The 16,393-nt window shown below is 42.3% G+C and overlaps 1 protein-coding gene across 4 annotated transcripts in view; it reads left to right on the plus strand.

Annotated features, from left to right (window-relative positions):
* MON2 (MON2 homolog, regulator of endosome-to-Golgi trafficking) overlaps positions 1–15,996 on the plus strand; it is a 115,798-nt gene extending 99,802 nt beyond the window's left edge. For 2 of the 4 annotated variants that reach the window (XM_054813658.1, XM_054813087.1), the window contains exon 37: positions 15,744–15,995. In XM_054813658.1, coding sequence (XP_054669633.1) covers positions 15,744–15,848 — 105 coding nt within the window. In that variant the 3' untranslated portion in view covers positions 15,849–15,995. Of the gene's footprint in view, positions 1–15,743 lie in introns of all 4 variants that reach the window. The other 2 variants (XM_054812996.1, XM_054813167.1) reach the window with 2 other exon arrangements.
* Positions 15,997–16,393: the final 397 nt, after the last annotated feature.

The raw sequence follows: 16,393 nt of genomic DNA on the forward strand, positions 1-16,393 counted from the left end.
GGTTGTGATAAAGGCTAATTTCCTTGGATTCCTCATTCTTTTTACATGGATGATATACTTAGTTTTAAGCATCTGTGTTTGTGCCAACAGATTTTTCTCTCAAGCTAGTGCTGAGAAATTGCTCTTCCTCTCCAAGGACACTCCTCTGTGGTCTACTGCAGCATAACCAGCTAAACTTAATCTCTGCCTTGTTCAGCACTTGAAAGGACCCATTTACAGAATTTTTCAGGAAACACGGACTGAGATTTTTCAGCTGTCTCAAGTGAACTTGGGGAATCAGTGAGAGAACTAGGACTTGAACAAGATGGTACACAGATGAGTCTGGTGATTTGGAAGAAGTAGTCTGAAGCTGTAGTAAAAATGACTAACCTTTTCTGTTGAACCTGTTGTAGGTACTCGTTTGAGGAGTCTGCAGCCACAGTGTTGTCACCTAAACCACAGACTGGTGCAATGGCTGTGTTGTTAGGCGGTACTCTAAAACAATCCTGATATTGAACCTGACCCAGAACATGGTCTCTTGTTGCTGTGTAATACAAGTTGTTTAGCTGCCTTTGTAATTCTAGTAAGTGCCTGCAAAGCTCTACTTGTCTTAAAACCTAAAGGAAGAAGATAAAGGAGCAAACTAACTCTGTCTCACTGTCCCAGCTGAGGTTACCAGAAATGCCTGTGCTTGGTAACTAGAAAAACAAAAGAAGGAACTGCTTGAACAGCAACACCTCTGTGATGGGTTGACCCAGGCTGCAGGCCAGGTGCCCACCAAAGCCGCTCCATCACTGCCCTCCTCAGCTGGACTAGGGAGAGAAAATATGACGAAAGGCTCGTGGGCTGAGATAAAGACAGAGAGAGATCACTTGGGAATTACTGTCATGGGTAAAAGAGACTCGACTCAGGGAAATTAGTCTAATATATTACCAATCAAATCAGAGTAATGAGAAATAAACCCAAATTTTAACACCACCTTCCCCCCACCCCTCCCTTCTTCCCGGGCTCAACTTCACTCCTGATTTCTCTCCCTCCTCCCCCCAGCAGCACAGGGGAATGGGGAATGGGGGTTGTGGTCAGTTCATCACGTGTTGTCTCTGCCGCTCCTTTCTTCTCAAGGGGAGGACTCCTCACACTCTTCCCCTGCTCCAGCATGGTGTCCCTCCCATGGGAGACAGTCCTCCATGAACTTCTCCAACATGAGTCCTTCCCACAGGCTTCAGTCCTTCACCAACTGCTCCAGTTCCACAGGGTGCAGACCTTCAGGACCAGACTGCTCCAGTGTGGGTCCTCCATGAGGTCACAAGTCCTGCCAGCAAACTTGCTCCAGCATGGGCTCCTCTCTCCATGGGGCCACAGGTCCTGCCAGGAGCCTGCTCCAGCATGGGCTTCCCACGGGGTCACAGCCTCCTTCAGATGCATCCCCCTGCTCTGGTGTGGGGTCCTCCATGGGCTCCATGGATATCTTCTCCACCATCAACCTCCATGGGCTGCAGGGGGACAATCTGCCTCACCATGATCTTCTGCAGGGGAATCTCTGCTCTGGTGCCTGGACCACCTCCTGCTGCTCCTTCTTCACTGACCTTGGTGTCTGCAGAGTTGTTCCTCTCACATATTCTCACTCCTCTCTCTGGCCAAAATTGCCCTTGGTGGTTCCCCCCCCTCCCTGCCTTAACTACGTCACCCCAGAGGCACTACCACCATTGCTGATGGGCTCGGCCTTGGCCAGTGGTGGGTCCATCTTGGAGCCAGCTGGCATTGGCTCTGTCGGACATGGGGGAAGCTTCTAGCAGCTTCTTGCAGAAGCCACCCCTGCAGCCCCCCTGCTACCAAAACCTTACCACACAAACCCAACACAACATATGGTTATATTTTCTCCCCCTCTCACCTCCCTTTTTTTTTTTATCCAATATAATCTGAATTTGGAAGTCTGCAAGATGGGTTATAAATCCTTGCATTTATGTTGGCATTTTCAAATGACTGATGGAAAGAAATTGGAGCATTTACACTGTTTGACTTGATAGTGAATGAATACTGCTTCGTGTAGGAATATGCTATTTCATATCAAGAAGTTTGTAAATAATAAAGTCTTTAATTGTTGCACAAATGTAAGATGAAAGTATGATCATCTTCTCTAACAATAATTCCACTTCTTTACTGAGTTTTCATTTTGGCTGTTTTTTCTTTTTGTATTTACAAAGTAACTTCCATTCTCCTTCAAGTGATTTTGCAGTTTGAAAAAAGGGACAGATCTTTACATAAATGTGGAAAATAATTTTCTCAAAATGAATGCATCTATTAAGCACTTTTTCACAACTCTGCCTGATGGATCTTATTTTCCATTTTTTTTTAATTATTATTTTGACCACTCTCATGTGACCGTTTTCATTAGCCTTTTCAAAAAATGCACTGTACTAGAGAGAATCCTAGGTCTATGACTGAAATCAGACCAGTTTCAAACATAAACTAATGACCTCATTTGTCTTGCATAAAATACATGGTTTTTATTTTTGTTGGAACAGTATTACGTTACTATGTAATGAATATAAAATATATCTCCTGATTCAATGTTCCTATAGCTTAACCCCTTCCTCCTTTTCTGAACTTGATTACTTCTTTCTTTCAGGACTACTCCACATCTCTTATGATGCTTTTGATTATTTAAGGTGACTTGTTTGTTTGATAAATGATATTGAATTTATAGTAACTAGACTTTTGCTCTCGTCCTTTTCAAATAATGCTGGTAAGACTCTTGTTTTCCCTACACCAGCCCACAATTGTTAATGAATACATAGAGAAGTGTGTTGCAGGAATGGATTCTAGTAGAACACATTTCTAAATCTTCTTCCAGTTAATACTAACACCAGTGCTTTTTTTCTCTCCATTAGGTTTATTTTCCATCAAAGAAAGCAAGTTTAGTTAGTTGCACTTGAGTTCTGATGATCAAGTTGACTACTTAAGTATTGTGCTACTGGTGCTTGAAGTTCTGGCAGTAAGCTTAGTATTTCATAAGAAATACTGAACTGTAAGTCCTTATACACCCATTTTGAAATAGTGTCTGTACTTGCAGTTTCCCAAAGGTCTCTCACCTCACCTAACCTGATTATGTAGAAATAATGGTGGATAATTCCAGTTAAATATTTCTATTTCCTTTACTTTTGTATAAGCACAGATCTCTTCTAAGAGAAATTCTAGCTACAGCTTGTGACAACAACATAAGTTTAGATGGATTCTTGAAGAGAACAGCAAGATGGGAGTGGAGGAGGAGAAGATTAGACAGGTGAATTTTTGTAGGTATTTACCAAAAGAGAACACTTGGAAAAAAGGGCAAGAAAATAGTGAAAGTGATCTTTTGAATAACTGATGCACAATTCAAATTGACAAGAATGGCTAGGAAGGAAAAATAAAGTTGTGGATCGAGTTTCCTTTACTGAAGGAGAGAAAAGAGAGAAAGAAGGAAGAAAACACACTAGCAAATTAGTAGAGGAGAGAAGGCAGCATCAGCAGAAAAGAGGAAATAACTGTGATGATAGTGTCTGGTGCCCAAGGAACAGAGAACACGATAAATGGACGGTGAAAAAGAACAGATGACAGAATGGTCTGCAAACAGAAGAAAGAAAAGATGGGGAATCTAAGGAAGATGCAATTAGCATCAGAAAGAGGACATGTACGTAACTGGTACTCCCTTCTGAAGAAAAATTGGAATGGATCCAGAAGTATGTTTGATAAGATAAAAATCATATATTTGGATCTGAAAACAATAATGATCCAGTGAACAGAAGTATACAGATTTCCTAGAAACTTCAGTGGAATTTTCCCATTTCCTGAAGAAGGAAGGGCAAAGGTGTGATCATCAACAGCTGCATCAAGAGTTGGTGCTAAGATTGATGGATCACTGAGAACAGTACAGAAAGAGAATATTTCTTAATGCATATGCTTGTATTATGGGTACTTTCTGAGATTCAATTTAGACCCATGCAGGGGGCAATTAAGTTGAGACAGAGCTATATTTACATACAATCCATGCCTACATGAACAGAAAGAGGGAGAAAGGACATAGGCTATGAGAGCTCATCACAGAGCATGGCCTGGAGAAAGACAGACATAGTGCTGTTAGGGCAATAGTCATCCTAAACAGACTCCTGGGATCAGGAGAAAAAAAAAAAAAAAAAAAAAGACTAATTTTAAGAAAGAATTTGTAAGCTCATGGCTTATGTGAGACAGTTGCAAAACCAGCAAGGACTAAAATCTGAGTTTCCAAGAGCCCCTTCCTATTGTATGCCTTGAAATGTTTATCTAGATGTTCTCCAACTGTTTCTCTTGATCCTGTCTTATGACAACTTCTTTTTGTTAACCATCATTTTGTGGTGTCATGCCACTGTTATGCACTTAACATTGCAGCCAAGTAGTTTTTAAGCATTTCAGCCTTCCCCATGTCTCTTGAAAGAGGAAGGTAAAACAAATCCATAGTCACACGCTCTTTTGTTGTCCTTTCTTTCTCAAAAGCTTGTTCTGCTTTATAAGGTAATTTCACTTGCTTTTTTACCAATTACTTTTCTATGGCTGAACACTTTTAACCTGACTTTTTAAGAAAACAAGGTTTATGTGATTGTGGATCTGCTAATAATTTCTTACGAACTTTGAATCCATTCGCCTATTTCATCCAGATTTGACCGACAGGAAGAGAAATTAAAAATATTAATTTTCTGGAAAAATTATGCCAAATTATGCCTTTATGTAGGCATCTGGATAAAGACGAGAACCTATTAATGGAAAGACTGTAAGAACTCACTCTTATGTTACCTTAAAATCCACATGAGAACGCACCCTATAGGCACAAATCCAGAGGAAACCAGGCTATACTGGTTCAGGTCCTCAGATCCTTCAAACTTCTGAGCCCCTGCCATGCAGTGGCACCCAGTGGTGGCATTCATAGGACTTTAGCCTAGGACAACCGGTTCTTTCAAGACATGGTTGAGAAACCTCAGCTGACAGCCAGGTGCCTGACTTAACTATTACCGTAATGCTAGTGTAGATAATTAGTGCAATAGTGGGACATATAATGAAAATGGCTAGCATAAACGAAGTCTTTGTGATTGTGCTTTTGAGTGTCTGTTACTTTCTTCAGCTGTCCTACAGTTTCTGTTGCTGTTGTCCCCCAGATTCTGGTGGTTTTCATCTCCTGTTTTCAGAAATGTGACTACTATAACAACACTCTTTTTCATGTTCTTCTATTTCCTGACAAATCCTGGTTTCACTGTTCTGTAGTTTCCAAATTTAGTAGTCTGATGGGGCAGAAAACATGATGAAGACACAAAAAGCAATGTAAGAAAAACGTATGAAATTAATGGAATACCTGCACGAATCATTCTTGGTCCTTGTTTTGAAGGACTACTGCTCACCCCCACCAAAGAAAGCATCTACAGAAAGCATGCTAAAAAAACTAGCACAGGGTTTCTCAGCAATACTGGATGACGAACATATAGCCAGACGGTCTCTGTTCAAAAATAAAAATTCTGCTGTTAGTAGAAAAGAGAACATGGTGAGAACAGGAGTATTTCATGGTAGTTCTTTCATGAAGTGCAATTTTTAAGAACATCGGGTAATTATGTTGAAGTTATGACTCTGGAAATTTTATTCTTCTCAGTAATTTCTTGAAAACCTATGTGTCTACCTTTGCCTGTCAACGCAGATGACAGAAGGTGGCCTAATGCTAGCCATGAGAAATGACTGTGGATGCACCGATGGTAGGAATAATGACATTACAGATGAAGCATGTTTCCATTAAAGACTGAAATTTAAGTTAAATAGCTCTGACTATATTTATCACTGATGATAACGAGCAATTAGTTCCTTTCCATAGGAAGGAGACTGAAAGCAGGAAATACAGTATTCAGCATTTTTCTGTTACACAAATGTATTCCATGTAAACAATCTAGTTCCTTCTTCCCATCTAAAAGACTTTTATGCATAACTCATGCATATATTCTGCAACACATTTATACCTGTAGGTAATAGCTGTAATCCAGAGGATGGTGCTTCGCATATGAGTTGGAGTCAGCACCTTCATCCTAAAGATAAATGAAATTGATCATACATCTTTGATCTCACAAACCCCCACTTTGTTTCCTAATCCCCAGCCAGTTGTGTACTGCTTTCCATCTGTTGCAACATCATGCCTTTGCGCACTAGCAACTGATGACTTATAAACGCTCTGTCCAGCAAAACCCCCAGTGACCCCTCCTGTCATGTATCTATTGATGGCATCACTCAGTGTTGAACAAAATTGCCATTGACTTTGTGATGCATTCTGTGGAAGCAAAACTGAGATTTGCAAATGACTTTCCTTATTGCGGTCCTGCAGCTTCAAGACTCTACTCGGTGGCTTTCTCTTACCTCTGCATTCATAAGGAATATGCTGTACACCTGACTAATAATGAACAGCTTTTTTTATGAGCACCAAATCAGGCTGGGTACGTTATTGGAATTGATCCTTTCTACAGGACATCTCAAGTGATGTTAAATCTGCAAAGGTAAACAAACAAAAAACCCTGTCTATCTCAATTCAGTTCCATAAGGTTCATTCTAGTGAATTTCCTAACATTGAAGCAAATATGAGCACAGGATTAATTTCATCTGCAGAGTTAGCTCTAGAGCTTGGTATGCAGAGCAGTGCATCTCTGACCTGCCATAACAGGCAGATTTATTTTGAGTTTGTGTGGTTCCTCTCCTGCCCGTGCTGCTGTTGTCCATGGTGGTGGCTGGTATCCCGAAGTGGTATTTCATAGAATCACAGAATGGTTTGAGTTGGAAGGGACCTCAAAGATCATCTAGTTCCAACCCCCCTGCCATGGGCAGGGACACCCTCCACTAGACCAAGTTGCCTGAAGCCCCATCCAGCCTGGCCTTGAACACTTCCAGGGATGGGGCATCCACAACCTCTCTGGGCAATCTGTTCCAGTGCCTCGCCACCTTCACAGTCAAGAATTTCTTCCTTATGTCTAATCTAAATCTACCCCCCCTTCAGTTTAAAACCATTAGCTCTTGTCCTGTCACCACATGCCCTTGTAAACAATTTCTCCAATTAAGAGATGAGGATGTCATGCGGGGCAGTGTCAAATGCTTTGCACAAGTCCAGGCAGATGACAGAAGCTGATCTTCCCTTATCCACCAACACTGTAACCCTGTTGTAGAAGGCCACCAAATTTGTTAGGCATGATTTGCCCTTAATGGAGCCATGTTGGCTGTCACCAATCACCTCCTTATTTTCCATGTGCCTTAGCACAGTTTCCAGGAGGATCTGCTCCATGATCCTGCCAGGCACAGAGGTGACACTGACAGGCCTGTAGTTCCCTGGGTCTTCCTTTTTTCCCTTTTTAAAAATGGGGGTTATGTTTGCCCTTTTCCAGTCAGTGGGAACTTCACTGGACTGCCACCACTTTGCAAATATGATGGATAGTGGCTTAGCAACTTCATCCGCCAGTTCCCTCAGCACCCACAGATGCATCTCATCAGGTCCCACGGACTTGTGTACCATCAGGTTCCTTAGATGGTCCTGAACCTGATCTCCTACAGTGGGTGGTTCTTCATTCTCCCAGTCCCTGCCTTTGCCTTCTGCAACTTGCACGATGTGGCTAGAGCACTTGCCAGTGAAGACTGAGGCAAAGAAGTCGTTGAGTACCTCAGCCTTCTCCATATCCTGGGTAACCAGGTCTCCTATTTCCTTCCTTCCAGAGAGGGTCCACATTTTCCCTCGTCCTCCTTTTATCACTGACATACCTATAGAAGCTTTTCTTGTTGTCCTTGACATCCCTGGCCAGATTTAATTCTATCAGGGCTTTGGCTTTCCTAACCTGATCCCTGGCTGCTCGGACAGTTTCTTTGTATTCCTCCCAGGCTACCTGCCCTTGCTTCCACCCTCTGTAGGCTTCCTTTTTGTGTTTGAGTTTGTCCAGGAGCTCCTTGTTCATCCGTGCAGGCCTCCTGGTGTTTGTGCCTGACTTCTTCTTTGCTGGGATGCATCACTCCTGAGGTTGGAGGAGATGACCCTTGGATATTAGCCAGCTGTCTTGGGCCCCTCTTCCTTCCAGGGCTTTGTCCCATGGTATTCTACCAAGCGGATCCCTGAAGAGGCCAAAGTCTGCTCTCCTGAAGTCCAGGGTAGTGAGCTTGCTGTGCACCCTCCTTGCTGCCCTGGGGATCTTGAACTCCACCATTTTGTGGTCACTGCAGCCAAGGCTGCCTTTGAGCTTCACATTCCCCACCAGGCCCTCCTTATTGGTGAGAACAAGGTCCAGCATAGCACCTCTCCTCATTGTCTCCTCTATCACTTGGAGAAGGAAGTTATCATCAATGCATTCTAGGAACCCCCTGGATTGTTTATGCCCTGCTGTGTTGTCCCTCCAACAGATATCAGAGTGGTTGAAGTCCCCCATGAGGACCAAGGCTTGTGAATGTGCGGCTGCTCCTATCTGTCTATAGAGGGCAGGCAGGTCTGCTGCCTGTCCCTGCCCTGGGAGAAAGGTTTGGGCTCTTCCTGCAGCCTGAGGTCTGCACTGCAGCCTCTCCTTCAGCAGCTCCATCTGGGTGGAGGCATCGGCCACCACTGAGGTAGATGGTGCAGACCCCCCAGCCGGAACTGCAGCCTTTGCTCTCAGACAAGTGCCCACCATTCTGCCTTGAGGGTCAGGTAGGATGGGTGCCCTTGACCTGTGCCTCTGCCTGTGCTGCCATGGCATTGGGTGGGCTTGTGCCACGGCTCGTGTTCCTGCAGCGGTGGGTGTCACTGAGCACACACTGAGCTTTTGCGAGTACTGACCTCACTCCAAACGCTTCCTTGTGCCTGTAGCCCTTGCCAGATCAGTGAACACAGTACTTTTATCTCACAATTTTAACTCTCACGTGCATTTTATGGCTTTCTGTGGACATTACACTTTGCTGTAAGGTATAGCATCTTGAGTAGACGATTGCAGAGAGCTGCTGACGAAGCCTATTCCATTTATGCTGTCCCCTCCTCGGGCACGACTGGCCTTTTCCTGGTCACAGCACATAATTTGAGTCTAGTAAACCCCCAAGCAATATCCTTTCTTAAGCTATGGGCATATTTAAGAGACTTACACCACCATTTTTTGTTGTGTTTTGTATGTAAACATCTAAAAGTAGCTTTAATCGCAGCCTTGGGCAGTCAATGATTTCCTTGTAGTGTTCTTCAAGGGAAGTCTGCTTCTGGGCTTTGTTGTTGGGGGCAGGCCCACCTGGGGAGGGTTGTGGGTGTGATCCAGAGCTGGGATGGGCAATGCAGCATCAGAGGAAGGGGCTCTTTCCTTGTTTTAATGGTAAACACACTGGCACTTCAGCGTATTTGTCTGCAGATCACTTTTGCAGTAATTAAAGACATCTTTTCATGCAAATGGTTCTTAGAAGTTCAAAGAAAAAAAAGGAGGAGGAGATGTAAAAGATCACTTCACTGAGGTTCATCAGTTATTAGAATTTTCCTCAACGTTCAGCCATCTCAAATGGTCTCTCTGGTTCTTGCTAAAGCGGGAATACTTTTGCAAACATAGTAACAGAAATTTTTTTAGTTTAAAAAAAAAGCAGCCAAATGTGATTCTGTATATTCTAGTCCTGAACTGCCAGTGCTTCAGCAGTAAACAAGTCACATAGTTTGGACCCTGAGATGCCAATTAAACCATCCTTTGGAACTTTAAACAAGAGAACTCTGAGATGGACAATGTTCCAGGATGTCCTGTGGAATATAGCCCCTAAAAGAGAATGTCTTTTAGGTTGCTGTTCTTGTGAAGATAAATGAAAAATAGTCATGCTTTTAAACTAACCTCTAAGACTCATTTACACCTATGGATGCCATAGTGTCAAGTGTTAGAAGGAAGTCAGTGGTAAATTCAGGGATTAAAAAAAAGAAGGTGATCCATCTGGTAAAAAGCAGCCATTCCTTTAGAAGTGTTCGTGACATCTCTGCTTATTTGTAATTTTCCAGAATTAGATCTGAACCCATCCAGAATGGGCTTTAAGTGGGAAGAAATATCTAGCATTCTTTTGGGAGGAACAAAGATGTGTTGGTGTGCGGGTCAGTACTCTGAAGAAGCAGCTTTATTTTATTTATTTAGGAGACTCTTGTCATGGGTAAAAACAATGTGTAGAAACATTTTAGTGTGCTATTCACATTATTAATTTTTTTCCCATATATTTGAATTTAAATAAAGTAATACTGCACATAAGTTATCAGATTCTCCTAATGTCTCTGTAGAGTACTATAGGGAACACCACAACGATGCTACGATGGCAAAAAGCTGCAGAGGCTGACATACAGCTTTCTGTATTCTTCAGGCCCATAATGTGGGCTTCAGCTTTGTTTCATTTGTATGGGGGTTTGGGATTCTTTTATAGTTACAATTGCCCCCCCAATCCTTTCAGTCAGATAGAGACCTGTTTATGCTTCAATGTCTTAACAACATGTATGAGATTTTATGAGGGCTTTTCTACATATTTCATAATTTATTCTATTGTCTTATGTTGTCTTTCCACTTTTTAAAATAACTGTTATTATTTCATATTCTGAAGGGCTGAAATATTGTTTTCAGCTTTTTCCCCATGTTGTATGGAAAGTAAGTGGACTACCTTAGTTTCAGGTCAGATAGCTTTTCATCAGGATAGCGAAATGACTGTAAGCGTTCATCCCCTGTGGATGAAATCCTAGCCTGCAGCATTTCTGTCTCCCACCTTGAAAAGTGGCAAGACAATTACTGAGAGCCTTGTAGATGGGCTTTAAAGCTGGGCATAATCCAGTGGTGAATGAAATGCAGACCCATCCAAATCGGTGACATTCAACCCAACCGCATGTCAGTCCAGGTGGCAAGATAAAGCGGTACTCACCTGTTTCCAGCCCACTTTCCTGGTTTTCCTCTAAAATACAAGAAACAGCTTTGGCACCTCCTATGTGATTTTTGTACGTGTGTGCACACTTGTGCAAACACAGTTTATCCTGTATTCAAATTTTCTGGTGTAGGTAAACTTCTAAAGCATCTCTCTTTTATTTCCTCTTAAAAACAGTCGTTCTTTCTAGAGAGAGAGCACTCACCTTTCCCTTTGCCTTTCATCCTTTCTCCTCTTACTTGTGCGAAGAAATTGCATCACTCAGTTGTGACATTTCAGTAGTGGATGCTACACTCATTTTAACCACAAGCATATTCTTCTGAAACAAAACCTAGATGTATTTACTGGTCAACAGCTATGCTTTATAACTTCTATAAAGAGGACTGAATGATAAAAATGGTAGAATATACAAAGTGGTTAGGAGTTTCTGAAACCTACGCTTAAAAAAGAACAAAAGCCCCTTGTGCCAACCTTTTTTATCTCTTCTAAAGTTATTTCTCATTTACTGTAATGCTTAATAATTCTAGTTCACAGTGTGCTTTAGATTCCCAACAACAGCATAAAAAAAAAAACCAACAAAAAAACCCTAAGAAAAAAAACCCCTTGCAAATCCAAGACCAGGCGTCTGTTTGTGTGCAGTTCTAAATGAAGCCTTACCATTTCTTAACTAATGAGGATCTTTTCCATGTGGAATAAATTCTTAGTACTTAGCAGCATTAGTAATGCTTCAAAAAAAAAAAAAAGTATTTAAAATGGTTCAGTTGCCAACTGCCTTTGACTGTCTCAGTAAGACATTGAAACAGACCTTCTGCTCTAAATTAATAAGGCCAATCACAGCCACACAAAGCCCAGAATGACCGATCATTCTTCTGGTGTCCTCGCTATCTTCACTGAGGTCAGATAAATCACTTTCAAGCTGTTAAATCAATGATCGTAAATTAGGGCTCTGTTTTTACAGTGCCTTGTGGGAAATTCTCATGGTTAAATTAATCTAACAGCTGCAGCGAAGAGCACCTCCCACAAGATCATGTCAAAAGTTCTCCCCCACACACACACCACTTTTTTTTTTAAAAAAGGGGAAAAAGGACTGAATTATTTGTTTTTACCTAGTGCACAAAATGGAATCCCTCTGTCTATCCCTGCTAATTCGTGTTTCAATTGTACCCAGCTGTTTAAATTGCACTGCGCAGAGATTGCCTTGATCCCCAGGTGCTGGTACTCCATCTGTGCTGCTCCGAGAGACTATTTACAGCAGAGGTTAGGCCAGCGATTGCTGGGATGGAAAACTCATTTCTCAGCCTGGCTTTTATTTACACTCTTATTAAAGATCCTTTCACTCATGTTGGAATGGCAGCTAGTGGCTGCAGTGAGCGTTTGGCGTTGAGCCAAGCAGCAAAATTACCATGTCGATGAAAGATAGCCTGCTTCCATTTTAACCTTTCACTGTTCTCCCCTTTCCATCTATATTTGCATGAAGAAGGATGATTATTGAAAGAGATAGGAGGACAAAGGGATGAGAGAATCCTTGTCAGCTGAGCTTTTCAAGGGATAAACCAATGGTTTGTGACCAATTTGGAAAAATCTTTACTGCCTTATTAATTTCCTACTCCTTTCCCTTAATTGCTATTACAGTTTATTTTCACATGCAGCAACAGAGCTGCTCATGCTCTGCTCGCATCCTTCCCCCACGGCTTCCCTGTGCCTTGTGAACGTGACCCTGGGATATGTCTGCAATGTTGAGGTTTCTACTTCATCCCCGATGCAGGTCACACAGAGCCACAGCAACACCCTCAAAGCATTTTTTTTTTTTTTTTCCTACAAATATGCCTCTCAGAAATGAATCACCTTCCTGGGAGCAAGTGGCTCATTGCACATCGTGTGTTATGTTACGGAGGGAGGGCAAGGGAAAGTATGAAGAGTTGCTGGGGGAGGCTGGCATGCTATCATCATGTTATGGCCCTGGATGCATTTAAAAAATAAAAATAGTAACTATTTCTCCAGAAACCTCAGCACATTTGTTTTTAGGAGCAACACAGGACGGGTGAAAAGGCTCCACCTCAGCTGTTGCAAGACAATAACCAACAGTGCTGAGTGCCAACTATAGCCCAACACAGCAAGGAGGAGACCCCAGAACCTCAAGACTCACTACCAAGCTCCATTTATGAGGCAGACCATGACCTTAAGTGCAGCAGTAGTGCAGGGTCTTGACTGCTAGCAGAGCCACAACTGGGCTACCTCTTTGCCTTCTTCCAGGGCAGAAGGAGAGACGAGTGCATTTAGTTTCCATTTTTCCTGAGCGGAGGAGCAGTGGCTCTACTGAGAGATTTACAAGAGTTGTTCTTGCTCCTGAGCTGTGTTTTGGGTAGCATGCAAATACCAGCTTTCATCCAATAAAAAAAAGAAAGAAAAAAAGAAAGAAAGAAAAAAAGAAAGAAAAAGAAAAAGAAAAAGAAAAAGAAAAAGAAAGAAAGAAAGAAAGAAAGAAAGAAAGAAAGAAAGAAAGAAAGAAAGAAAAAGAAAGAAAGAAAGAAAGAAAGAAAGAAAGAAAGAAAGAAAGAAAGAAAGAAAGAAAGAAAGAAAGAAAAGAAGGATATCTCCTGAAGGATTTATCCTTCTACTTAGATGGTTGTGCCCTGCCATTGTTTAGCCACTGCTCGGCCTTGCAGCTCCCCAAGAATCATTGTCTCCACTCATCACAGGAGGCTCAGGTGCCTGCTGCTGGCCAGGGGCAGGCAGCATCACGGGACCAAGCCGTCTGGTGGCCGCAGGCTGGTGCATTCCCAGGACCTGCAGATGTAGGATGCTTTTCAACATAGAGGTAGCTGTTGAAGTCTCCAAAGAATGAATATAATTGAATTATTCCCAGTTCACTTTTTAAAACTCAATTTTGTTTCTGTTGAGGATGAGGCACCTGGAGAAAGGAGTGTCTTGCTATTTCTTCCCCATTAGCCCTCCTAAAAGGTGGAGGGTTTGTTAACAAAAAACATAAACATATATTTAGCTGTATTCTGGATAACTGACAGCTAAAGGAGGTGTAGTACAGACCACCACTTGCTTTCACCTCCTGGAACAGGCACAAACAGATCATGCTTCCAACATCTTAGTTGCTGCTCAAAGTTCCTTGCCAGTTGCTTCCTATATACATACATATATATAGTTATAAACCCAATTTCAATATTCTACAAGAACTCATTTATTAGAACTCAGTCTGTGCCATATAGCTAACTTCAAGAGTGCTGGTTACTTGTCTCCCCCATTTCCTAATTGCCCGAGTCCCTAAGTCCCACGCTACCTGCTTTCCTAGTGAAGCCAGCACCAGGGAAATCTTGCAGGAGCGGTAGCAGAGAAGCACGACTGGGAAATTTTACATAACCATAAATCTTTTTTTTTTTTTTTTTCCTCTCTCCTTTTTTTTTTTTTCCCCCCTTCATTTTGTGCTAAACAGACCTTCCCTAAAACACCATTCTTAGAAAAATGTAACCACAGCAAGATTTACTGTCTGAGTATTGTGTTGAATATTTTTCTCATTCATAAAATATTTGTATGTCTGGACATGAGACTTAGTTTGAAGGGTGTGTTTTGATTCTTGTCTGGCTCATTTAAACCGCTTCTATGTTAGTGCTCAAGTAGAGAAGGGGTAAGAATGATGTTCCAGCTCTTCTAACATATTCTAAATTCCCAGATGTAAAATTCAATTGCATGAGTGCTGGTGAAGAACAAGCACTAAGAGAGGGCGCAAAGACCAGCAAAGTAAATTTATTTTTTTTAATTGGGAACAAAGTGAACTCAATCCTCAGAAAATGCAGTATAAGACGTTTGTATTAGGAGCTTGTTCATGGAGTGCCTTGATCTCCGCTAGATGAGATGCAGTTGACATTTGGCTGACAAAGCTCTGGGGAAAGCTGGAGGATGGTAAGAAAGAAGACATTTGGTGCAATTCACTGCAGTACCAACCCAGGAACGAAAGTAAACAGGCACAACGCGGGTATGAGAGGCTCTTTCAGAACCCAGGTCTAAACTGCTTGAGGATGCAGCAGTTCCCCGCTTTTTGTGCATTCTTTGGCCATTCCCTATTTGAGTAATTGCTTCTAGATCCTGGAGAACTGCAACTGGATTTGGCTGCTTCCTGCCTCCCCTTCCGCATCCCAGGACGTCCTGTGACACCGCACCGTACCGTGAAACATCTGCCTCAGCCCACAGCCGCTGGGGCGCTCCAGCTGCAAAGGGCTGTGGGATTAAAAATTAAACTAATACACATTTAAGAGCTCTGGATGGGCAGACTCCATCTAAATTTTTGAAGAGACTGAAATGACTGCAGGTGTATCAGTTGCTTTTACGTCCCTGAGCTTTATTGAATATTATACAGGGCAGAAAAAGGGTCTCTGTTTAGGAACAATTTGCACTATTTGACGAGGTCACTGCCGAGTCATTTGTCTTCAAGAGTTACTCTCATGGGAAAACAGTATTTCTTCTTGAAATTTTACTCATGGATATCTCGCAGGATTTCCATATTCTTAAGTCTTACCTTCCTAAAGCAAAAAATAGCAAAATTTCAGGTTTGTTTCCTTAGCCCCCCCCAAAGTTGTAGCAATAATTACAGAAATAAGCAACGCCTGCCACACCAGAAGCTAAACGCTGCAGCTGAGCTGGTGTGATAACTTTTAGATCTTCCAGCCAGCTCCTCATTTGCTGAGGAGCAGCATTTTCCCTGGAGAGTAACTGCGCCAAAGTAGAACCCTCTAAAATCAACTTAAAGCCATTAAAGTTTCCCCTTTCAAACAGGTGAATTCACATATTACATGCAGGTTAGTTTTCATTTTCAGGTAATGAGCAACATTAGGTTAATGAAGAAATCGTTTCCCTTTCTACAGGGCTCCCCTTTGGCTACCAGCGATTCCCGTGTTGCTGGTGATGCGGTGATGCCGTCTGTACCAGCACCCACAGGAAGCACCCAAGGGACTCGGTGGCACATCTGAGACAGCAGTGAACTACTCCAAAATGTTTTAAATCAGAGAGGAGCATGGTAACGAGAAGGAAGGAAAAATACCCCCCAAAGCATAAATGAACCAGAAAGATGCTCTATTGGGGTACAGCCTGTTGGGAAATGCCTTGCTTTACCACAGACAAGGGAAAATCCTTAAGCAACAGACAGGTAAACGCAGGGATGCCTGTGAAGCTCAGGGACGACGCCAAACCATTACAGGTGCTTGTAGTGCCGTCTTTACAGAAGAACGCCATGAGGGATTGCCTTCTGTTGCTTAAGGGAATAAATGCTCAGGAGTAAAGATCAGGGACATTTTGACTCTTTACAGCCTGAGAAATTATGCACTATACGCCCAAGAAAAAGGCTGTAATTCTAATCTGAGGTGGCCTAAAATTCATGAAGGTTCAGAGACTTCCTCTATCTATGAATCAAAATAATCAGCCTTAAATTAGCTGCAGAAAAGATCTGATTATTTTTTCTACTGCAGCTTCCTCCCTCTCTCCTTCGTATTTTGTGGCAGAGTGCTGTAGACTATTT

Source organism: Grus americana, chromosome 1, assembly GCF_028858705.1.
Source record: "Grus americana isolate bGruAme1 chromosome 1, bGruAme1.mat, whole genome shotgun sequence".
NCBI classification, from domain to species: domain Eukaryota; kingdom Metazoa; phylum Chordata; class Aves; order Gruiformes; family Gruidae; genus Grus; species Grus americana.